We start from the raw sequence: 20,424 nt of genomic DNA, 5'->3' as shown, positions 1-20,424 counted from the left end.
TAACAGTACAGATTGCTGCACTGCAGTTTAGGAAAGCGCGCATTTGATTTTAAATAAACGCTCTTGTTTGGCAATTTTTTTATTTAAGACTTTTAATAATATAATAACAGTATAATTATGTATGTATTGTAGAGTTTTGTTCACTATAGATACTATACAGTGATGATCGAATAAATGCATCGCTTTTCTCCACAAATCCATCCAAATGTGTCCACAAGAACCAAAACGTTAAAGTAAAGAACAAAATCTTACTGACCCAATCCAGGATATATAGACGTCGCAGCACTTTTTTAGCGTACGGTAACGTGGCATCACTTTCGCCCAGAATATAGGTGCGCATGCCACGTATATAGTTACTAATATAAGTCTCCCAGTTGACCTGGCTAACCGATGTGTCGAACAGTTCTTGGTCCGTGGCATTTAGTGTGTTGCTCATTTCCTGAAATTTCTCATTTCTAAAGTCCCAGTCTTTTGTTGTATAGTACTGCAACAGCTTTAACCCCGTGGATATTTTCCGCTGAACGTTTACCAAGCTGAAAATAAGATTCAGGAAGGTTAAAATGTAGATCAAATAAATCCGGAGGAGCACCACTTACAATGGCTTCTGGCCGAAGATCAGCAGCCAGAAATCAATAAAATAGGCAGGCAAATAGTGAAAGAAGATGACGCAAAATAGATGATGGTAATAGTTTCGCTTGATGGAACCACCAGGATACCACAGCGCAAAGCTAAGCGGAGTTTCGTAGAAAAACTTGCGACCCGTCTCAATGCTCTCGCCCCAGGACATCAGGGCCTTGCTGGAGATGCACAGATTGCAAAACTCCACCTGACTCTGTTGGCCAGCTTTCGATCCGGCGCTGACCTTGCCGCGCCGATAGCCGCAGAGTATCATGCCGTTGATGGCCTTGTCGACGGGTATCACCGTGGAGGCATAATCCGGATTGCAGTGCATCGAACGTATGACGCCGCGTGCGGCTCCAATCATCAGACCGGTTGGTCCGTTCACGCCCTCAATCCATCCTGGCATGGGCTCGTGTATCGCCGCCGTCACTAAAAAGGGTGTAATTGGAAAAGTTACTTGACGAGCCCACAACCAGTTTGCGGGACCTACATACCGATGGAAGGCCTTGTGACGATTATGGGCAGCTTTTTGTTATATCTGCAAATTAGATCTTCGGACAGCGCCTTGCTGTAAGCGTACGTGTTCGGCAAGCCGTTGAGTAATCTGCAAGTGGAAACATATTTAGTTAACTCCCAGCAGCAGCCACATGTATCTTACTTGGGTGTTATTTCCGCCAGGCCGGCATCGTCCATGGTCTCCAGCATTTCGATGATGTCGAAGGGATTCTGTGGCGCCGGATAGGCGCGCTCCTCCAGCACGCTCTCGTTGCACTGACAGTACGAGGTGGACACATGGATCAGGGCCAGCAGGTGGCTCATTTTCTCTGCCAGCTGCAGCACCTTCAGGGTGCCCAGCACATTCATGTTGACCATCGGACGCAGCGGCTGATCGAAGCGCACATTTGCCGCACAGTGGAACACAATCTCCACGGTGGAGGCGAGCGTGTTTATGTCATTGGCGCTCAGGCCAAGGTCCGGCTCGAGCACATCGCCCTTTACAATGCGCACCTTATTTACGATGTCGGGATTCTTCTCCAACAGCTTGCTAAAAATCTGCAAAGAGATTAACAGTTAAAACCCCGGCGGGCTCATTAATTACAACTCTGCACTTGTGTTGTCGTGTGTTGTCGTGTGTTGTTGTGTGTAACTCGAGTCGGAGTCGGAGTCGGAGTCGCAGACTTGGAGCAGCTGCTCAGAATCGCCTAATGGGCCGCCACAGAAATTAATAGTCATTGTAATTTTGGATTTTTTCGAAAGAAAAACAAAATAACTACAATAACTACCTTGACTTATAAATGTCTGCCGTGTGTGTGTGTGTGTGTGTGTGTGTGTTAGTCTCTATTTTATGGCTTGGCCATTTTATTTCGACGGTAATTTTGGTAATTTGAGACTAACTTTGGGCCGTTAAAGTGTTACAATTTCTTGAATTGGAGGACAACTTTAAAATATCTAACTGATTACCAAGTCTATTAACAGAGAACTTTGGATAAAAACTGACATTGAGTTTGGGTTTTAGGTGCTTAAATCGCATAAATAAAATAATTTAAACATATCTACATACAACATAAATACAACATATATACAACATATTCACAACATATATACAACACATATACAACATATCTACAACATATATACAACATATATACAACATATATACAACATGTATACAACATATATACAACACATATACAACATGTATGTAACATATATACAACACATATACAACATATTTGTAACATTTATGAAACATATTTGTAACATATGTATATACAACATATTTGTAACATATGTGCAACATATACACAACATATATACAACATATTTGTAACATATATGAAACATATTTGTTACATACATATGTATATACAACATATTTGTAACATATATGCAACATTTTTGTGACATATATGCAACATATTTCTAACATATATACAACATATTTGTAACATATGTATATACAACATATTTGTAACATATATGCAACATATGTATATATAAAATATATACAACATATATACAACATATCTATAACAGGTATGCAAAATATATACCAAATATACACAGCATATGTATATACAACATATATACAAAATATATGCCACATATATGCAACATATATACAACATATATATAACATATGTATATGCAACATATCTACAACATATATACAACATTTATACAATATAAGTGCAACATATATACAACATATATACAACATATATACAACGTATATGCAACATATATGCAACATTTATTCAATATATATGCAACATATATACAACATATGTACAACACGTATACAACATATATACAACACATATGCAACATATAACAACATTGATACTAGTATTTAAAACAAACATTCAATTTGACAAGTCGTCTACGTTGTATTTCGTAATATTGCTGCGGAAATATTTTCTCTTCTTTCGTCATGGTTCTTTAGTAATAAGCCAGCAGCCAGCTATGATTACAGCTAATTAAACAAACTAATTGTAATCACGTGCTAAGTCTGCCATTTGATTAACATCGCGAACCGGAAAACGATTGCATTGGAAAATTACTCATTCGTGATGCATTAAATAGATGTAATATCAAACCAATAAAGCACAATCTCAATTATAATCCGAACAGCTTTTGTGGCAGGAATCGGCAGAATTAAATTAAATTAATTTAATTAAATTAAATTAAATTAAAGAATTATTATATTTTTACTATGGAATACTTTGGTAATTTTGTTAAATTGGGTTTCAACATTTTAGTTTTAGTCTAGTTTAATTTATATTGTTTACCTATACAATGCGAGCGAAGCGCACATAATCTTAAAATTTTAAATACACCTTTTATACAAATATTTATATATTCTTGTAATAGGTATATAGATAGTCAAAATAGATTGCCCGATTTGGGGTTAACCATAGCCTTCTTCTACCAACACCAAATGCGGCTCGTGTTTTCAGAGGGGGGAGAGGTAGATATAAAATGAAAGATAATTAAGCTGTATATACTATTCCAGAAGCTACATTTCAAATTTGGTGACTCTAACTCTTAAAACTCTTATGAGATTTGCTGAAAAAATATTATTTCGATATCGATTATTATCGATTGCTTGGGAACGGGGCAAGTTATCGATTATCGGAATCGAAATTTCACGTCTCTAGCTGAGATCGACGTGTTCATACATACGGAGAGACAGAAAGAGGGACGGGTGGAAAGACGAACGGACAGATAGACGGACTTGACTCGGCTATCGATGCTGATCAGAAATATATAGATTTTATGGGGTCAGGGAAGCTTTTTTCTGCTTGTTACATACACTTGCACATAACCAATATACCCTTTTTACCCATTCACGGTATAAAAACAGAAAAAAATGCTTGAATTAAGTAAAACTGATTTTTGATTTAAAACTCAAAAAAGTGCTTGGAAAAAGGTAAAAAAAAACCTGCTATACGAATTCTCAACCTTGAAATAAGCGCGCATTTTAATTAATTTAGGTCATACATATCCTGGAATGAGTAAAATGTGGGTATATCGGGCCTAAAACGAAAATCGTTGCCAGTTTGCGACCTTGACCGAATTGCAATGGCTTGTTTTTCTTCTTCTTCAGACTTGTTGAATCATCGAGCCACCGTCTCAATTACAACTAATTAAACCGCATGTGTTGAAAATTGCACAGAAGGGCGACGGCACTTTAATTGAAACCTTTGAATTATGGATGTGGCGTGGAGGAGAGGTGTGCTCTTGGCCGGCATTGATTCGCACAGCGAATGATTAAATGAAGTAAATGAACTTACGACACAGCGGAAATACTGCTCCTTGCGCACGCTCGGCTCGACGCCCTTCTTGGTGCGTATCAACAGGTAGATGACATTCAGATCCGCGCAGCTGCGCAATAGCTTTTCCACCAGCACTTTGCCCATGAAGCCCGTGGCGCCCGTTATCAATATCGTTTTGCCGGCATAGAAATTGGCGATTTGCGATACGCCCGAGTCGGCGTCGTTGTTCAGTAGCTCCATGCTGAATGGGGTGCCGAGGTGCCGAGGTGTTCAGGTGCTGCAAGAGGAATATTCTATTAGATCATGCAGGTCTGTCTGTATATATATATATATGCATACGCTTTGTTGTCATTGCAAATTAAGATCTAATATGGGGGCCCACTTGTTGAGTGTGTGCTTAACCCACTTACTCTGCAAATATTCTATTTCAATGTCAGCTTTTACGAAATAATCCAAACCAAAAACAACAACAACAACAACAACAACAACTCAGCTGTAATTGGCGTGAAGGGATTTTCGCCTCTGTTTGCTCTTTTGTTTCCCATCCAACGCTAGACTTCATTTTTTTAATTGTTGTTTTACATTTATGTGGATAAATAAACAAAGTTAGGTTTAAAGACCTGCGTTAACAGGCAGCTCATTTGTTGGCTTTTTGTGAGTCAGTCTATTAAGACATGCGGGCTTATTTGGAAAGAAAGAAAGTGAGCAATATGTTTAGATTTTAGATTTTATTGCCAACAACAATTGAAATTAACCTAATGCGGCTGTAAACCTAGTTTTGAGCGCTTGTAATGTTTTTTAATAATATAATTATGTCGCACCAAAAAATTTCAACAGCATTTAAAGCCAAAAGGTTAAAGGCTAACAAAAAGTTTATTTTATTAAACAAAATTCCTCGAAATTCATGCGCCAGGCCCATTTATTTTCTCGCCGAATTGAACTATTCGCTAATAATGAAAATAATATAGCCACACAATTGCACAGTTAGTTGACGCAATGCCCAAAAAAACAACAACAACAAAGAGCCAAAACTGAATACCAAACGTTGCATTTGCCTTCTAGCCAAAACAAAAGACTTGCTTGGAACACAAACTCGATTGGCTGCGCAGGCCTGTGCGCGATATGCATCTATTGCAATATTTGCCATTAATATTGGTGCCCAGCCCCCAACCCCCCCCCCCCCCCTCTCCTTGTGGCTGCCGTTGCAGATTTGTCGTGCACACACACACACGCACACAGAGACTCGGCAAATAGGCTTTGCGCCTGCCTCCGGGCATCAAACTTCTCACGCCACCGTCTTTGGGTCAGGTCAACAATACAAATGGATATTCACGTAATATTCACATATCCAAACAGCCGCCAGTTGTACACGCAAATTATGACACTTTATTTGATTTGTTTTTTTTTTCTGTTTTTTTTTTGTTTTTTTCTCTTGTTTGCACTGTGAATTTGTTCATACTTTGTTTTTGTTTGTTTGCGCTTTTCAATTTGGTATTTTTTTTTTTGTGTTTAACATTGTGAATTGTTTAAGTTTTGCATGCCAGCCAAGCAGTCACAATGGCATAGTTCACAGTAGTTGCGCCTAAGGACCCAAATCAGTAACTATTTAGCGCCTAATTAGCGCATGCTTAACAAATACAGAAGCTCTTGGCGCTTTGTTTTCTTTAATAATTAACGCCGACGCTTAAACACAGACATTTATTTATTTTATTTTTATTTTTTAACTGAAACTGAAACTCACTTTTAAAGTTTGATTGTTGTTGTTATTTTTACACTGGCTGCTGCTGCTAAAAAATTGTTCGAATTGAATCAGTTGAATACTCAGCAGCGACTGAATACAAAGCGGGCAATTGGCTTGAAGTTATACTCGTCGTAAAGGAAATTTAACGGCGTTACCACACACACACACAAACACGTGCACATACATGCGCAGGCGGGCAGACATGATTTGCTGTTCATGCGCAGCGCGTACGTGTGTCGAAGCAGGCGTGTGTGTGTGAGTGTCTGTGTGTGTATGGCTTTAGCTGCATGTTTTGTATAGTAAATGCAGTTGTATTGCCGTTGGACGCCACTTTCCGGGTAGTCCCAAAACCATTTCTGAGGCCCGTCGCGACATTAATTACAGGGTATTTTAATGAAATCAATTAAAAGCCACTTGCGAATGTCTACATAAGTGCAAGGGCAGCATTTTGTGTCAAGCCACTTAGCCGCCACTCAAAAGTGAACAGAAAAAGTAAAACAAAATATAAGAAAAAGCCCAGAAAAAGGACAGGCCGCCGCCTCAGCTGCAGCCAAGGCCAGCGAGTCGAGCCAAGCCAACTCGAGTTGGGCTCGATGCGACCCCAAAAGTGCATGTCATCCGCAGCTCAACAGCGTGTCTACACATACATATATACATATACATACATACATATATATGTACATATGCATGCATATACATGACTGCATAAGCCGCACACATGCGTACAATCTGCATTTGGGAAAATATACAGTTATTTTGTTTTTTTTTTTTCGGAACCTGCTCCATGGCAAAATTGCGATAACAACAAAGAAAAAAGTTGTGCGACTGGTTGGTTAGCCTGAATCTCGAACAGATCCCGAACGGAATGGAAGCCCGCCAACCATCAGTCAGGATGGGTCTTGGGTCTTTCGCAACGATAACCAGAAATCTGACGATGACGACCTTGACAACTGATTATTCACCTGATGTCCGTTACGTTTTCAATTTCACTGGTTATTGGCCCGTCGGCTGGCTAATAATAGAGCGTTCCTTTGATCACGATGACATAAGCTGTTTTTTCCACTCGAGTGAGCGAGAGAGAAAGAGAGAGAGAGAGAGGGTGGGCAGAGGGGTAGGGAGAGGGAAGCGTACTAAGTGGTTCTGTAAACTTAGGAAGTTGTAGCATTTGGCATAGACTTCTCACCAGCCCGCAAATTGTTGGCTTCAAATTCGTTTATATTTTTGTTTTTTTTTTTCGATTTGTAATCAAATGATGCGGAAAAGTTGTTGCTCATTTTAATTAGAGGTAAATCACACAGTTTGGTAATAAATTTTTTTTATTTTTATTTTTATTTTATTTTTTATTATTCAAAAATTTAACTGGCTTTCGGCTGCAATTGTTGCCTGCAATTCTTTTTTTATGATTAAATTAAATTACGCCAGCTATTTTTGAATGTATTTAAATGCAGCTTTTGGTTATATATTGAAAATTAATTACAATTAAATTGCTTATTTTTTGTGTGATTGCTTTCATTTAATTTAATTTCAGTCGGGTTCCAGTTAAATAAATCAAACACGTGTGGAAAACGAGCCAGCTGCTGGAATTGAAAAGTAATTTTCAAACTAATCGTTAACTATTTAGTTAGATAAAACGTTTGACCTAGGGTCAAGCAGCTTTTAGCATATTTTGTGGCTTTTGGCAAATACTTGATGTTTTACATATATAAATATGGGTACGGTAGATAAAATAGAGGTGTGCTCCGCTTGTAAATTGTTTTAAATTTAAGACTTCCACTCAAGACGGGTTTGGGCCGTAATGGATCTTGGGCAAATATGTGCTTGTAAATGCTTTGCTGCTTTCCTGCTTTCCTGGTATTTACCTGACATTTACCTACTTACGCACACCCAAACGACTTTTCAATTAGGCGCGCGGGCCTCAACTGTTTTCCACTCAAAACAAGTTAAATACAAAAAATTGTTGTATTAATTACAGTCTAACTAAATGAATTAAATATGGAATGCATTGTAAAAACGAGTTTTCAATTCACAACTAAAGATATGTCTCAGAATTCCATGGGTCGATTTGAGCCTATAATTGACTCGATTTATAATACAGATAATCAAATAATTATAACTTAAATCTTAATTAAATTTTTAATTCCCTTTTTTCGGAAAATGTTGGATATTAAAGTGTTTTTTGTCTGCATCTTTCAGCAGATTTTGCTTTGTACCTTCCTCAAGACAAACCTCTATTAATACTCCTTTACAGGGCATCTCATAGTCGAGCTAATCTCAGCCTTAATCTCGTCATCAAAATGTTTGAGTCGAACTACTTGTGAACTAAACTACGTTTTAAGTGATATGTATTTTAAAAAACCATTATTAACAACTAATAGGCTAATTATATTCATTGAGTGCTTATTAAACACCCGCGGTTAATAATCTAAACAAATACACAATATATAATATCCAGCAATATCTCAGGCTTGGAAACCGGTTGAGTCTAAAGCAACAACTCAACAGATTCGAATGCAGTTGCAACTGTTACAAAATCCTTGTCCGATTTTTGCATAATGCCTTTCGACGTAGTTAAATACGGAAAAGACAAACGGCATATATACTAATTTTCAAAGAGATAATGCTATTTCAAAATGTCAACAATTTTATTAAGAAGTTTTTGCTAGGCTTCTATCAATATAAATAGAAATAAAAAAAATTAATAAGGATCTACATTGAAATCCCAGAATGTACTCAATAACATTCCAATCACCCACCTATATACAAAAATTTAAATAAGTATTCGAAATGTTGTAACAGATACTCAAAAAGCCGATTGAATCGAACGAGTTAATCTCAAAGAGCGTGAGTAATGCAAATGTGTGTTCCCCCAACAGTGCACGCGGAAATCATTTTAGCATAAATTATCGATAACCGCCTACCCTATGCAGAAATCGATAAATTTATTGAGTGCTGTTTTTCTTTTGAGCCGAATATCCGGCTGAAAGCTAAAATACGACTGGAAAGCACTTTCGATTTGAATATTTCCTTATGGATAAAAACCATTTAACCCGTTTGTCCATTTATGCTGAGTTCTTGAAATTCCATTAAGTAATATACATATATATATATATAGACTACTTTATATATGATTGATATATGTGTGTATATTTAAAAAACAAAACAGAAATTCGTAACGAATTAAATTAGAGCATTTTTATCGAATCAAAATTCGTGCCATTATATTAAAGTTTTAATAGCTAACTATTTTTGAAAATCAGGGTCGTGACATTAAAATATGGAGAACAATTACAGGTGGATATTCAATGCTGGGGATCGTTTTTAGTAGCTGCGTCCGAATAGCGTGTAGAACTTGGGCTTGTTTGTGCAGCCGGGATTGATGCACTTGTCGCTGTCGACGATCTTCGCCGGCTGGTCGAAGGGTATGCACAGCGTCTTGGCGCCCATGGCCGGAGCGCCGGGCTCGGCCTCTTCGCCGCGTGCACTGTCCGCTTTGATTTTGTCCTCGCAGGCCATGTCGCCGCAGAAGGTGGCGAGCAGCATATTCTTGTTTTCCAGCTGGTTGCAGAAGTCCGTCCAGTTGCTGACAATCTTCGTATGCGACACCAGATCCAACTGCGCCTTGGCGAGCATGCTCTCGTGAATAGTTTCGAGCAAAGTGGGAATCTTCTTTTCCACATCGGCCAGGGCAATAGTCAGCTTTTCGCCGGTATCACGGCGCACAGCGACAATCTGCTTGGCCTGCATATCCTTGGGGCCCAGCTCGATGCGTATTGGCACACCCTTGAGCTCCCAATGATTGAACTTCCAGCCGGGCGAGTAATTGTCACGGTAATCGCCCTCACAGCGTACGCCGGCGCCATTTAGACGCTTCTCCAGCTTGTCACAAGCAGCCAGCAGCTGGGCGCGCTCCTCGTCCTTGGTGTTCACCGTAATGCCGCAGGGCACGACAATAGCCTGCACGCAGGCCACATGCGGCGGCAGCACCAATCCCTGATTATCCGCATGCACCATAATCATGACGCCGATGGTGCGCGTGGTAAGGCCCCACGAGTTCTGGTAGACATACTGCTTCTGCTGCGTCTCCGGATCCTCGTAGACAATCTCAAACATCTTGGAGAAGTTCTGGCCCAAGTGATGACTGGTCGCACCCTGGATGGCGCGGCCCGAGGCCGAAATGAATGCCTCCACTGTCGTGGTATAGTCACCGCCGGCGAACTTCTCCTTTTCGGTTTTGCGGCCCTTCACAACGGGTATGGCCAGCAGATCCGTATAGACTTGCGCGTATAAATCTAAAATCTCTAGAACTTCCTTGTCGGCCTCGGCTTTGCTGGCGAATGCCGTGTGGCCCTCCTGCCAGAGGAACTCACGTGTGCGCAGGAAAGGTTGCGGATGCTTGAATTCCCAACGCTGTGAAAAAAAAACATTGTGAGGATCATGGCATTCAATTGTGGCATTCGGTATACTCACCACAACATTGTTCCACTGATTGAGGCGGATGGGCAAATCTCTGTAGGATTGTATCCACTTGGCATAGGCGGGGTACATAACAGTTTCCGAGGTAGGACGCACAGCAATTGGTTCGGCCAGGTCCGAATCACCCGACTTGGTTACCCAGGCCACTTCCGGGGCAAAGTCAGCAATGTGGGCCTTCTCACGCTCCAGCGCCGCCTTTGATACAAAGATGGGGAAGTAGCACTCCTTGACGCCCATGCGCGTGATTTCCGCATCGAACCAGTTCCGGATGCACTTCCAAATGGCAAAGGACCAGTGTCGCAGTATATAGCAGCCGGACACATCGTAGTATTCGATCAGTTCGCCCTTGGTTATCACCTGCGAGTACCAATCCGGCAGGTTGTCCTCTTTCGTGGCCTCCAGACCCAATCGGGTTTGTTTCTTCACACCTGCAGCGGCATCTGGCTTAGCAGCAGCTGCTGCTGGTTCTTTCTTGGCCGGCTTCGCCGCCTTCTGCTGTGGCTCTTTGGGTGCCTTCTTGACGGCGCCGCCGCCGCCGCCTCCACCGCGACCAGCAACGGGGAAATCGGTGCCTGTGACCTCCTTGTATTTGGCCTTAAGCGCCAGCAGCTTGCGCACCTCTTCGTCGATGACGTCCTTGGCAGCTTTGCTGCCCTTGACGGAGCGCACCTTTTCGCCCTGCGCATTAATGTCCAGCGTCAGCTGCTCCTTCTCCGACGTAGCCATCTCCACTTTAGCCTCGACCTTGGCGTCGGGTGTCCAATCTTTGCCACTCAGCTTTTTGTAGTCCGCCTTCAGAGCCAGGAGCGCTTGTACCTCCGGATCGATGCTCGCCTTGGCTGCCTTTGCCGACTTTAGCTGACGAATCTTGTCCCCCTGCGCCTGAATCTTGGCCAAGACGCTGGCAATGTCGCCGCCAACGCTGGGCTCGTCAGCAGTCAGGTCAATGGTCGCAACTGGTGCTGCTGTGGGCGCTACGGTGCCTGGCTTCCACTCCTGGCCAGTCAGACTTTTGTAGTCGGTCTTTAGAGCCAAGAGCAGCTTCACCTCGGCGTCGATCAGCGATTTTTCCGACTTCGCCGACTTCAGCTGCCGGATCTTGTCGCCCTGCTGTGCGATCTTGTCCAGCAATGTGGCCACGGCACTGGCAGCTACGGGTTCCGGAGACTTCTCCTGCTTAACCTTGATGACGGCGGGCGCTGTGGTGCCTGGCTTCCAGTCGCTTCCGCTGAGCTGCTTGTAGTCGGCCTTTAAGCTGAGCAGCGTCTTGACGGCGTCATCGACTGCCTTCAGATCGCGCACCTTCTCGCCCTGGGCAGCTATTTGGGCCAGCACGGAAGCAACGTCTGTGGAAGCTGGAGTGGAAGCTGGAGTGGAGGCTGGAGTGGAGGCTGGAGTGGAGACTGGAGTTGCGGCTACCGTACCTGGCTTCCAATCCTGTCCAGTCAGCGTCTTATACTGAGCCTTCAGCTCCAGCAATTGCTTGACAGCTGCCTCAATTTCTGGCTTCGCAGCCTTCTTGCTCTTCAGCTCGCGCACCAAATCGCCCTGCTTGACAATGCTGGCATTAACGGCGGCTGCGTCGTTGTTGGGTGTAGCTGCGGCAGGTGCAGCAGGCGCAGCTTGTCCTGGCTTCCAATCCTTGCCACTGGCTGCCTTGTAGTCCGCCTTCAGGCTGAGCAGTTGCTTAACTGCAACGTCGATTTGGTCTTTGGCTGCCTTCTTGGCCTTCAGCTCACGCACCAGATCGCCCTGCTGGCCAATCTGCTTGTCCAATTCCGACGTATTATTCGATGCTTTATTGCTGGCAGCCTAAAAATACAAGAAAATTAGCCAAAGTCAACTTAAAATAATGCAAATGAAGCACTCGAAAGTCTTTTGAGTACGTGTCAACAATTTTACTTTCAACTTCGCTTGCTTCTTCTTCTTTCTATGTGTTGAGCAGAAGCTATCGAAAGTAACGAACCGATCGCATGCGACGTCTGCAGCCAACTGGTTTTTGGCCCTTGTCACTTGGCGTTAGAGATGAGCAACAGAAGCGAAACTGTGACTGCGCTCGATGTGAGTAACAAGTAACTATTCCGTGACTGATTATGTGAAAAAACTCTGCTGACTGCGTACTATTTATATTTTTGTGATATTTTCGAATTAAACTGAACTTGTTCAGTTTATAAAACCAAATAAATATTTTAATATTTGTGATAATAGATATTTATAACTTATTTAGTGCCTAATTGAGGATCACCCTTCTATGCGATTCTCATGATTTCAAGTACAGTTCTCTAAAATTGATCTCACATTGACATTCTGACTGACATACTAATTATTGGAACACTCTGTTGACTGCTATTTATATTTTTTTTTTTTTTTGGTTATTTTCGAATTTAACTGAATTTGTTTAAATCAATTAGAAACCAGTTTATAAAACCAAATAATTATTTGAATATTTGTGATATTAGATATTTATATGTTATTAAAAATTATTTATTGCCTAATTGTGGATCACCTTTCTATGCGATTCTCAGGATTTTAAGTGCAGTTCTCTCCTCTCTAAAATTGATCTCACATTGATATTCTCTTTAACTTTGACTAAATTACACCAAGTCCCACTCTTTCTCTCTCTCTCTCTCTGTACCTCTCTGTCTTACCTTAATCTGCTTCCCTCATTCTTAGCTAGACCCTTTCTCTCACTTGCTAAATCGATTTTTTTAAATAACGCTTTAAAATGATCGTTTTGAATATTATTTGATCCACTTTTTTGACCCCTCGTATTCTACAGTTTTACAGGGTATCCCCTACATTATAATATTCGAATTGGTGGATTGTACTTACATTTGTTTTGGCAGCCGGCGTCGGAGCTGTATTAATCTTTAGACCCGAGGAGGGCATGTCCTTTGTGTGGCCATCGGGTATGGAGAAGAGTATGATGGGCGAGGCGACATTTGTGTAGGCACTGGGCGGGGCATATGCGTTGTCTACCTTGAAGAAGCCGCGACGTTGCAGCTGAATGATGTCGCCCTTTTTGCATGTCTTGAGCTCGGGATCGCCGAGCATCTGGACTTCGTCGCGCGTCTTGTGGCCAATGAACTGCTTGAAGTCCTCGTCCTTGCCCAAGACGGCTTTGCTGATGATGTTATCAAAGTAGACGCAAAACGTGGGCGGATAGGCACTGGCATCGTCCTCCACCGCGAGCCAGGTGAGTTTCAAGGTCTTTTTAAAGTCCTTGTTGTCCAAATTGAGCGCCGCATCCACTGATGTGATGGCGCCGGTGGCATCCTTGTGCACCTTCTTGATGAGCAAATTGCCCCAGTTGATGAAGGTGGCATTTTCGCCCTCTTTGAGCGCCTCAGCATCCGCATAGTCAATGTAGATGCGCGGACCCAACGTGACGGTCTTTGTGCCCAGTTTCTCATCCTTGGGATGCACAGGCACCTGCACCTTTTCCAGCTTGGCACCTGCCACATTCACAATGATGCGCCTGTCGTGCTCGAGGGCCGTGTAACGCGGCGCAATGGGATCAATGACTTTCTTGTTGAAGGCCCAGATCTTATCCCAGTTCATAAAGACCACCGATTTGCTGCTACCCTGGGCAATGATGAACTCCTTGAGCCCTTCGACCGTCATGCCACGTCGAATGATGCCGCGCACCGTGGGAAAACGTGGATCGTCCCAGCCATCCACCAGGCCCGATTCCACAAACCAGGTGAGCTTCCGTTTCGAAAGCACCGTATTCGTCATATTAAGGCGACTGTATTCCCAGATGTAGGGCTTGCGCAGCTTCAGTGCATCGATAAACCAATAGAACTGATCATCACGATCGTGGTACTCCATGGTGCGCAGTGTGTGCGTCACATTCTCAATGGCATCGACAATAGGGCAGGCGAAGTCATAGGTAGGATAGACCCTGAAGATTAGAGACAGGTAATTAGTGGAAGGTGGGTACAGGGTATCTCCTGGCTGGCTAACTCACTTGTATTTGGTGCCTGTGCGCGGATGGGGCTCGTTCTTGCAGCGATATATGGTCGGATCACGCATGCAGCCATTGGGCGAGGACATGTCAATCTTGGCGCGCACGCAACACTTTTGGCCAGCCTCGGTGCCCTGCAGCATCTGCTGCCACAGGGACAGATTCTTGTCAACAGCTAAATAAAATGTTTTGGATTAAAAAATCAAAGATCTTGACAATGGTAGACACTTACAGTTGGAACGATTCGCCGACTCGACGCGCTGTTCACGCTCCAGCTTCATTTGCTCGGGCGGCGTATCGTCCACGTAGGCCTTGCCCTCCTTCAACATTTGTACGCAGTATTCAAGCATGAGATCAAAGTAGTTGGAGGTGTGCGTGAAGACATCCGGCTTGATCTGTAACAGCTCCAGATCCCCGAGTATGACATTTTCGAATTCAACAGTCTCTTTGGCAGGATTGGTGTCGTCGAAACGCATTATCAGTTTGCCCTGGAAGGCCAGGGCGTAGTATTGATTGAGCAGCGCCGCCTTCGCGTGTCCAATGTGCAAATAACCAGAAGCCTCTGGCGGGAAGCGCACCACAACCTTGCCCATCTCAGCGCCAGGCAACTCTACAAATTTGCCCTCCTGCTTGCGCTCGCCGCTCTTTGCCACGGGCTCATTGATGCTGCGCTTGACGCGCGCCTCCTCCGGCAGGGATTGCAATACCTTCTGTATCAAGGGCTGGGCACTGATCAGATCATACCAGCGCTGCACGTGCTGTGGAATGCCCTTGGCGGAGAGGAACTCGTAGCGCGAGTGCATTTCATTGAACAGCGCAAAGTCGGCAATGGTCAACTTATTGGCAACCAAATACGTAACCGGCGCAATGGACTTGTCCAGGAAGGACATGGCCCACGATATGTCATCCTCGCAGGTGAGCGAGAACGACAGCCAGTGATCGATCTGTGTGCGCTCAATCGCCGTCTCGCCATATAACTTATGATCGGGTGCAGCACGTGCCAGCGCGCGCAGCACGTCGTTGTTCGAGTGGCAAACCAGGAGACGGTTGTCCGGGAACTGCAACGAGGTTTCCTTGCTCCAAACAATTTCCACGGGCACCGATGAGCTGATTAAATGCGCCGTCGCCAAACCGCCTGAGTGTATAGGAGAAAGTGTTATTTAATTGATAAAAAAACTGATGCAATCCGATATATTTTGTTCATAAATAGATTAAAGCGCAGGCAATACCGAATTTAACCATAACCTCACAATATTGCAGGCGCTTGGTTCACACACAATTACGCTCTTACGCTACTTACTTATGGGTGGATTGTTAACGTTTGCCTTTAATTTAATAGACATTTTGCCTATCAGTATATTCGTTTGCAAACTAAACTCAAATTATGAAATTGTTCGACTTATATGCAAGTGCACGGCAAGCTGCCACAACGTCGCTTTTATTTTGATGAACGAGGAACTAAACTATTGAACTAGATCTGTTTGCAAAAAAAAGAGAACCACTGAATAGCTCTAGTGATATTCCCTCATTTGATTTTAATGCTGTGAACAGCTGTTTGAAATGAATTTAAACGCCTATACGTCAGACATAAAATTTGGAACATTATTGGAATATTTACATAGGGTGTTGTTTAAATGATTGGTAACATTTAGAACAAAATATTTAGCAGCCTATGTCTTAATCGATTTTCATTATTTTAAATCGATAGCACAAATGTTTTTGCCATTCACAGTAAAATGTACGACAGCTGTTTAAGTGCTTTTACAGTGACTGTCAAAATTTGTGGAAGAAGCAATTTTTTCTTTATGTGCTGAGTGAAAAAATACAAGCTTTGGTAATATTTCTAGTATTTGCGCCGCTAAAAACCTAAAAACTCACAGCTGCAACAGTTATAATGGTAAGTAAATAAAGATTCATAAAAGTTCTGCTTAAGTTAACATAATAATGAAGCTTAAAGCGCTGTCGTCTTGCTACGCTGGCCAATGCCACTCACCTGAGTCACCTTTTTGATTCGATAAGTGCAGATGGCCGCTGCCAGGAGATCTTCCGTCTTATTTACTGCTGCTAATTGGTGTATTTATTCGTTATAGATGCTTTTCATGCTGCTGTTCAGTCGGCAGGGCAAATTGCGGCTGCAAAAATGGTATATGGCCTATCCAGACAAGACCAAAAAGAAGATAACACGTGAGCTGGTCACGACGATATTAGCGCGCAAGCCCAAGATGTGCTCGTTTCTCGAGTGGAAAGATTGCAAAATTGTCTACAAGCGGTATATACATAGAGTTGTTATTTGTTTGTTTATTTGTGCTTGACTATTTTGTAATTATTGCAGCTATGCCAGCTTGTATTTCTGTTGCGCCATCGAGCAGAACGACAACGAGCTGCTGACACTGGAGATAATCCATCGCTATGTCGAGCTCCTGGATAAGTATTTTGGAAGCGTAAGCTATAGAATATTATTGTGTGTGATCAGTAAGGTTTATATAGGTGTGTCCTTGCAGGTCTGCGAATTGGATATCATATTCAATTTTGAGAAAGCGTATTTCATATTGGATGAGTTGTTGATCGGCGGCGAGATTCAGGAGACATCGAAGAAGAATGTCCTTAAAGCGATTGCCTCACAGGATCTGCTACAAGAGGTCAGTACACCCGAGATATATGAACTATAATGCCTAGCGTTGTGTGTACATAAGAATATCTTTATATATGCCGGATATATTGTTAATTGTTCCACATATTTATTCAATTCGCTGGTTTATCAAATTTTGTTTTTTTTTTTTATATTTATCTCGTTAGTATTTGTTTTCATGCAATTTTTAAAAAGTCATTTCATGCATATCACTCGGTACATATACGTTTCAAATTCTACTACTTAATTATTGTTTTGACTTTCTCTACTTTTCTGTAATTTGTGCAAACGAAACTAATCGACTCTCTATACTTATATATATATATATACATCTAACTGAATTTTATGATATTGAACACCAAAACCAACAGCAAGAAGAGTTCTTTTACTCACTGCAATAGCCAACTACATATTTACGCAATTGAAACTGAAACTGTTATTAGCTTAAGTTTAATTTAATTTGTATTGAATTTTATGATTTGCGTACTTTTGTCATTGCATGCCACATGCGCGCCTCAATTTATGTTCCGAAACAACTTGCCACCAAGCCAAACAAAAACGAAAAACGAAAAAAGAGAAAGAAAAAAAAAACATTTATAAGAAAAGTATCCGCAACTAAATGTGAGAATTAATTGAATGCGTTTTATCACAGTATTTAGCTTGCCATAATTGTTAAACCTATAGATAAAGATATTCAATTTAGTTCCGTCCACTTAACGTATATATCTATGCATATATATATATTTATTGCCATTAAAATGTAGTCAAATGTGTTGTAGTACAATTTGTGTATTGTTGTTTCCTAAAACTAAACATTATCGAGAAGAAGGTATCACGTTATTTGTTTTGCATGATCTTTGTAGCTTGTGGTTCCATTCCTCGTTTTCCGTAGTACTAATCTACTAACTAACTAAATTAATCAAGACCGTGTTGCGATATACACACACACAAAACTTATTTAACAACATATCTAAATGTGTAACCATAATACCCTCTCTCTTGTTATTATTAACGCTTGCCCTACCCGCCACTGCATATATCGATGTTAATACAACCATCAACAGGACTTCAATGAGTATTTAAACTAATCAGAGTTGACAAAAAAAAAAACGATGCTTAAAAAAATAATATATAAATAAAAAAAAAGAAAACTGAAAAGATTCCATTTACCGAACAACTAATAATAATAGTTTTTAGGTCTGCTGAGCCTTAGTCAGGATATTTTTTTTTATCATTATTTAACAGTAAAAGTCCTTTGATAACAAAGTCAAGGTTGTAAATATATTGCAAAAGCTTTTTCCTGTTTTGGCCGGCCGCACACATCAGAGATTGTTCGCTGCAATGCGTAGTTTGTGTACCGTTCCGCCCTGCCCGCCACGCCCCGTGCGCTTGCAATACATACGCATACATACATACATACTATGTACAAATAACTGTTTACACATGCTCACAACACCGTTACAACGTGCTACATACAAAGCTGTGCCGTACTCTTCTTCTTTTAACAACATGAAACACACGAACTAAAAGTAAATTAAATTCACACACATACACACACACTCTCACACAGCTACTACACGTTTTTTCTATGTATCTACTCTTCTTGTTCTTATTGTTCTTATTCTCTGTACTCCAGGACGAAGCTGTTGAGGGCACTTTAAGAGACATTGGACTACTCTAAAAGAAAGCCAATACGTAGAATGTAGTTGTTATTACACAAATGCAAACATGCACGCACGCCCATATAGAACACACACACGCACACACACACACACAGACACAGACACACTCATGTATACATAAGTACTTAGCTGCAGCAATATGAGTGCACAACATTCACACCTTACACCGTATGTAAAGAAAAAACTATGTGTGTGTGCTGTTAAAGCCTTAAAGTAAAACTATAGAACATCATTTGGAATTCACAAATAAACAACAAAGTGCAATTAGTATTTTCACATAGCGAGGCTAAAAATAGAAAGAAAGAAAAAAAACAGTTAAGACAAGTGCATAGCTAATACAACAACCATATGGCGCGGTCGTCCCCTCATCCTTAGTCTTGAGAAAAGTTCATGCAAAACGCAAATACCCAACATTTTAAATAACTTCTCATAAGCGTTTATAATAACTTATTTAGAAAATCATTCCGAGACCATCAAAAAAGAAAGCAATATTGTTTCTTCTTACTTCCAAATGGGCAATAACAGTTGAAACTAGGGAAGAAAAAAATGCAATACATAGAAAAAGTAAGCTTTAAATTCGTAACAAAACAAAAAAAATAAATTAAAGAAAATTAAATAAAAGAACATGCGGAAAATGAAATGAAAAATGAAAATGTAAAACTCTTAGTAGTAAATAATATACTATATAAAAAAGAAAAAAACCAATAGTTTATATACAAAATATATATATATTTAACTCTCTCTATATATACATATGTGTGTTGTACATTTTAGCCAAATTCCTGTGTTTTGTATTCAATAATAAAAACAAACGAAATATTTTTTAAAAAAAACACCAAAACTGTATGTATGTATTTGTATGTAAAAATTATGTACTTAATATGCTTAGAGGTAAGGTTGAACGGTGATCGTTGTTTTTTTTTTTTTAATTTCAAATTTTATTTGACCCTTTTAATTTAATATTATTTTAATTGTTATGTTACGCCTTTTGATTGCTGCTATTGGTAATACGATTGTTTGACACTGGCTCAATTCACTGTGCTGACTTTAACCATTTCTCCTCTCTCTCCCCCCACTTTCTCTACGCCTTGCTCTACGAATACTCTGTCTATATACTCTATCAACAAAAATCGAAATTTTGTGTCTCATAGCTTAATGTTACCTAGTTTACTTTAGCAAAAACCAACATACGAAATATTTTTGTGTAGCGCATTAATTATTCAATTAATTTACGTTTTTGTTGGACCTACATCGAAAGGTGAAATTCCGAAGTATACATAATGAAGAACGCATTTCCATTTTACAGGATGAAACACCGCAAAGTTTCTTTGACGATCATGGCCTTGGCTAAAGTGCAACAAATGCAACGAATCCCTCTAACCATAAAAGTCGCCTTAATCTATGCGTGTATTTGTACTTGTATTCAACATAACCGAAAAAGTATATATGTCGTATTTGGTCTTATTTTTAATGATTATCCTGTTATCAGCTACAACTTTTTACACACACACACACAAATGCTGTTAAACACA

The 20,424-nt window shown here is 40.9% G+C and overlaps 3 protein-coding genes across 4 annotated transcripts; 1 reads left to right on the top strand and 2 right to left on the bottom strand.

Annotated features, from left to right (window-relative positions):
* Positions 1-63: 63 nt before the first annotated feature.
* Positions 64-6,244, bottom strand: LOC135436809 (putative fatty acyl-CoA reductase CG5065). The gene is made up of 6 exons (XM_064694529.1): positions 6,142-6,244; positions 4,419-4,677; positions 1,280-1,674; positions 1,116-1,225; positions 597-1,050; positions 64-533 (listed from the first exon to the last, which is right to left on the bottom strand). The coding sequence occupies exons 2-6, from the start codon at positions 4,638-4,640 to the stop codon at positions 116-118; spliced, it is 1,599 nt and encodes a 532-aa protein (XP_064550599.1). The 5' UTR covers positions 4,641-4,677; positions 6,142-6,244; the 3' UTR covers positions 64-115.
* A 3,074-nt stretch (positions 6,245-9,318) lies between these two features.
* Positions 9,319-16,043, bottom strand: GluProRS (Glutamyl-prolyl-tRNA synthetase). The gene is made up of 6 exons (XM_064695090.1): positions 15,882-16,043; positions 14,814-15,716; positions 14,585-14,756; positions 13,447-14,518; positions 10,609-12,426; positions 9,319-10,548 (listed from the first exon to the last, which is right to left on the bottom strand). Exons 1-6 carry the CDS (start codon positions 15,922-15,924, stop codon positions 9,460-9,462), a joined length of 5,097 nt encoding a protein of 1,698 aa, XP_064551160.1. The 5' UTR covers positions 15,925-16,043; the 3' UTR covers positions 9,319-9,459.
* A 286-nt stretch (positions 16,044-16,329) lies between these two features.
* Positions 16,330-20,363, top strand: AP-1sigma (AP-1 complex subunit sigma-2). 2 transcript variants are annotated; one of them, XM_064695091.1, is made up of 5 exons: positions 16,330-16,478; positions 16,672-16,850; positions 16,914-17,022; positions 17,083-17,220; positions 20,199-20,363. In XM_064695091.1, the coding sequence occupies exons 1-5, from the start codon at positions 16,476-16,478 to the stop codon at positions 20,241-20,243; spliced, it is 474 nt and encodes a 157-aa protein (XP_064551161.1). In that variant the 5' UTR covers positions 16,330-16,475; the 3' UTR covers positions 20,244-20,363. The 2 variants fall into 2 exon arrangements, with proteins under 2 accessions (XP_064551161.1, XP_064551162.1); XM_064695092.1 differs by lacking the exon at positions 20,199-20,363 and adding an exon at positions 18,847-19,245.
* Positions 20,364-20,424: the final 61 nt, after the last annotated feature.

The sequence above is a fragment of the Drosophila montana genome, unplaced genomic scaffold (genome assembly GCF_035044405.1).
Source record: "Drosophila montana isolate Dmon_TW-CO22-7 unplaced genomic scaffold, ASM3504440v1 contig_3733_1, whole genome shotgun sequence".
Lineage (NCBI taxonomy): Eukaryota > Metazoa > Arthropoda > Insecta > Diptera > Drosophilidae > Drosophila > Drosophila montana.
Note: the sequence above shows the minus strand (reverse complement) of the source record. Positions and strands in the feature narration are given on the sequence as shown.

Coding starts and splice junctions, on each gene's coding strand:
- GluProRS (XM_064695090.1), bottom strand. CDS start 15,924: ATGTCTATTAAATTAAAGGCAAACGTTAACAATCCACCCATAA. Junction 14,519..14,584: donor CGCACAGGCACCAAATACAA/GTGAGTTAGCCA, acceptor TCTAATCTTCAG/GGTCTATCCTACCTATGACT. Junction 10,549..10,608: donor ATCAGTGGAACAATGTTGTG/GTGAGTATACCG, acceptor TTTTTTTCACAG/CGTTGGGAATTCAAGCATCC.
- LOC135436809 (XM_064694529.1), bottom strand. CDS start 4,640: ATGGAGCTACTGAACAACGACGCCGACTCGGGCGTATCGCAAATCGCC. Junction 1,675..4,418: donor AGCAGTATTTCCGCTGTGTC/GTAAGTTCATTT, acceptor ATCTCTTTGCAG/ATTTTTAGCAAGCTGTTGGA. Junction 1,226..1,279: donor CTGGCGGAAATAACACCCAA/GTAAGATACATG, acceptor TTCCACTTGCAG/ATTACTCAACGGCTTGCCGA.
- AP-1sigma (XM_064695091.1), top strand. Junction 17,023..17,082: donor TGGATAAGTATTTTGGAAGC/GTAAGCTATAGA, acceptor GTGTCCTTGCAG/GTCTGCGAATTGGATATCAT. Junction 17,221..20,198: donor CACAGGATCTGCTACAAGAG/GTCAGTACACCC, acceptor TCCATTTTACAG/GATGAAACACCGCAAAGTTT.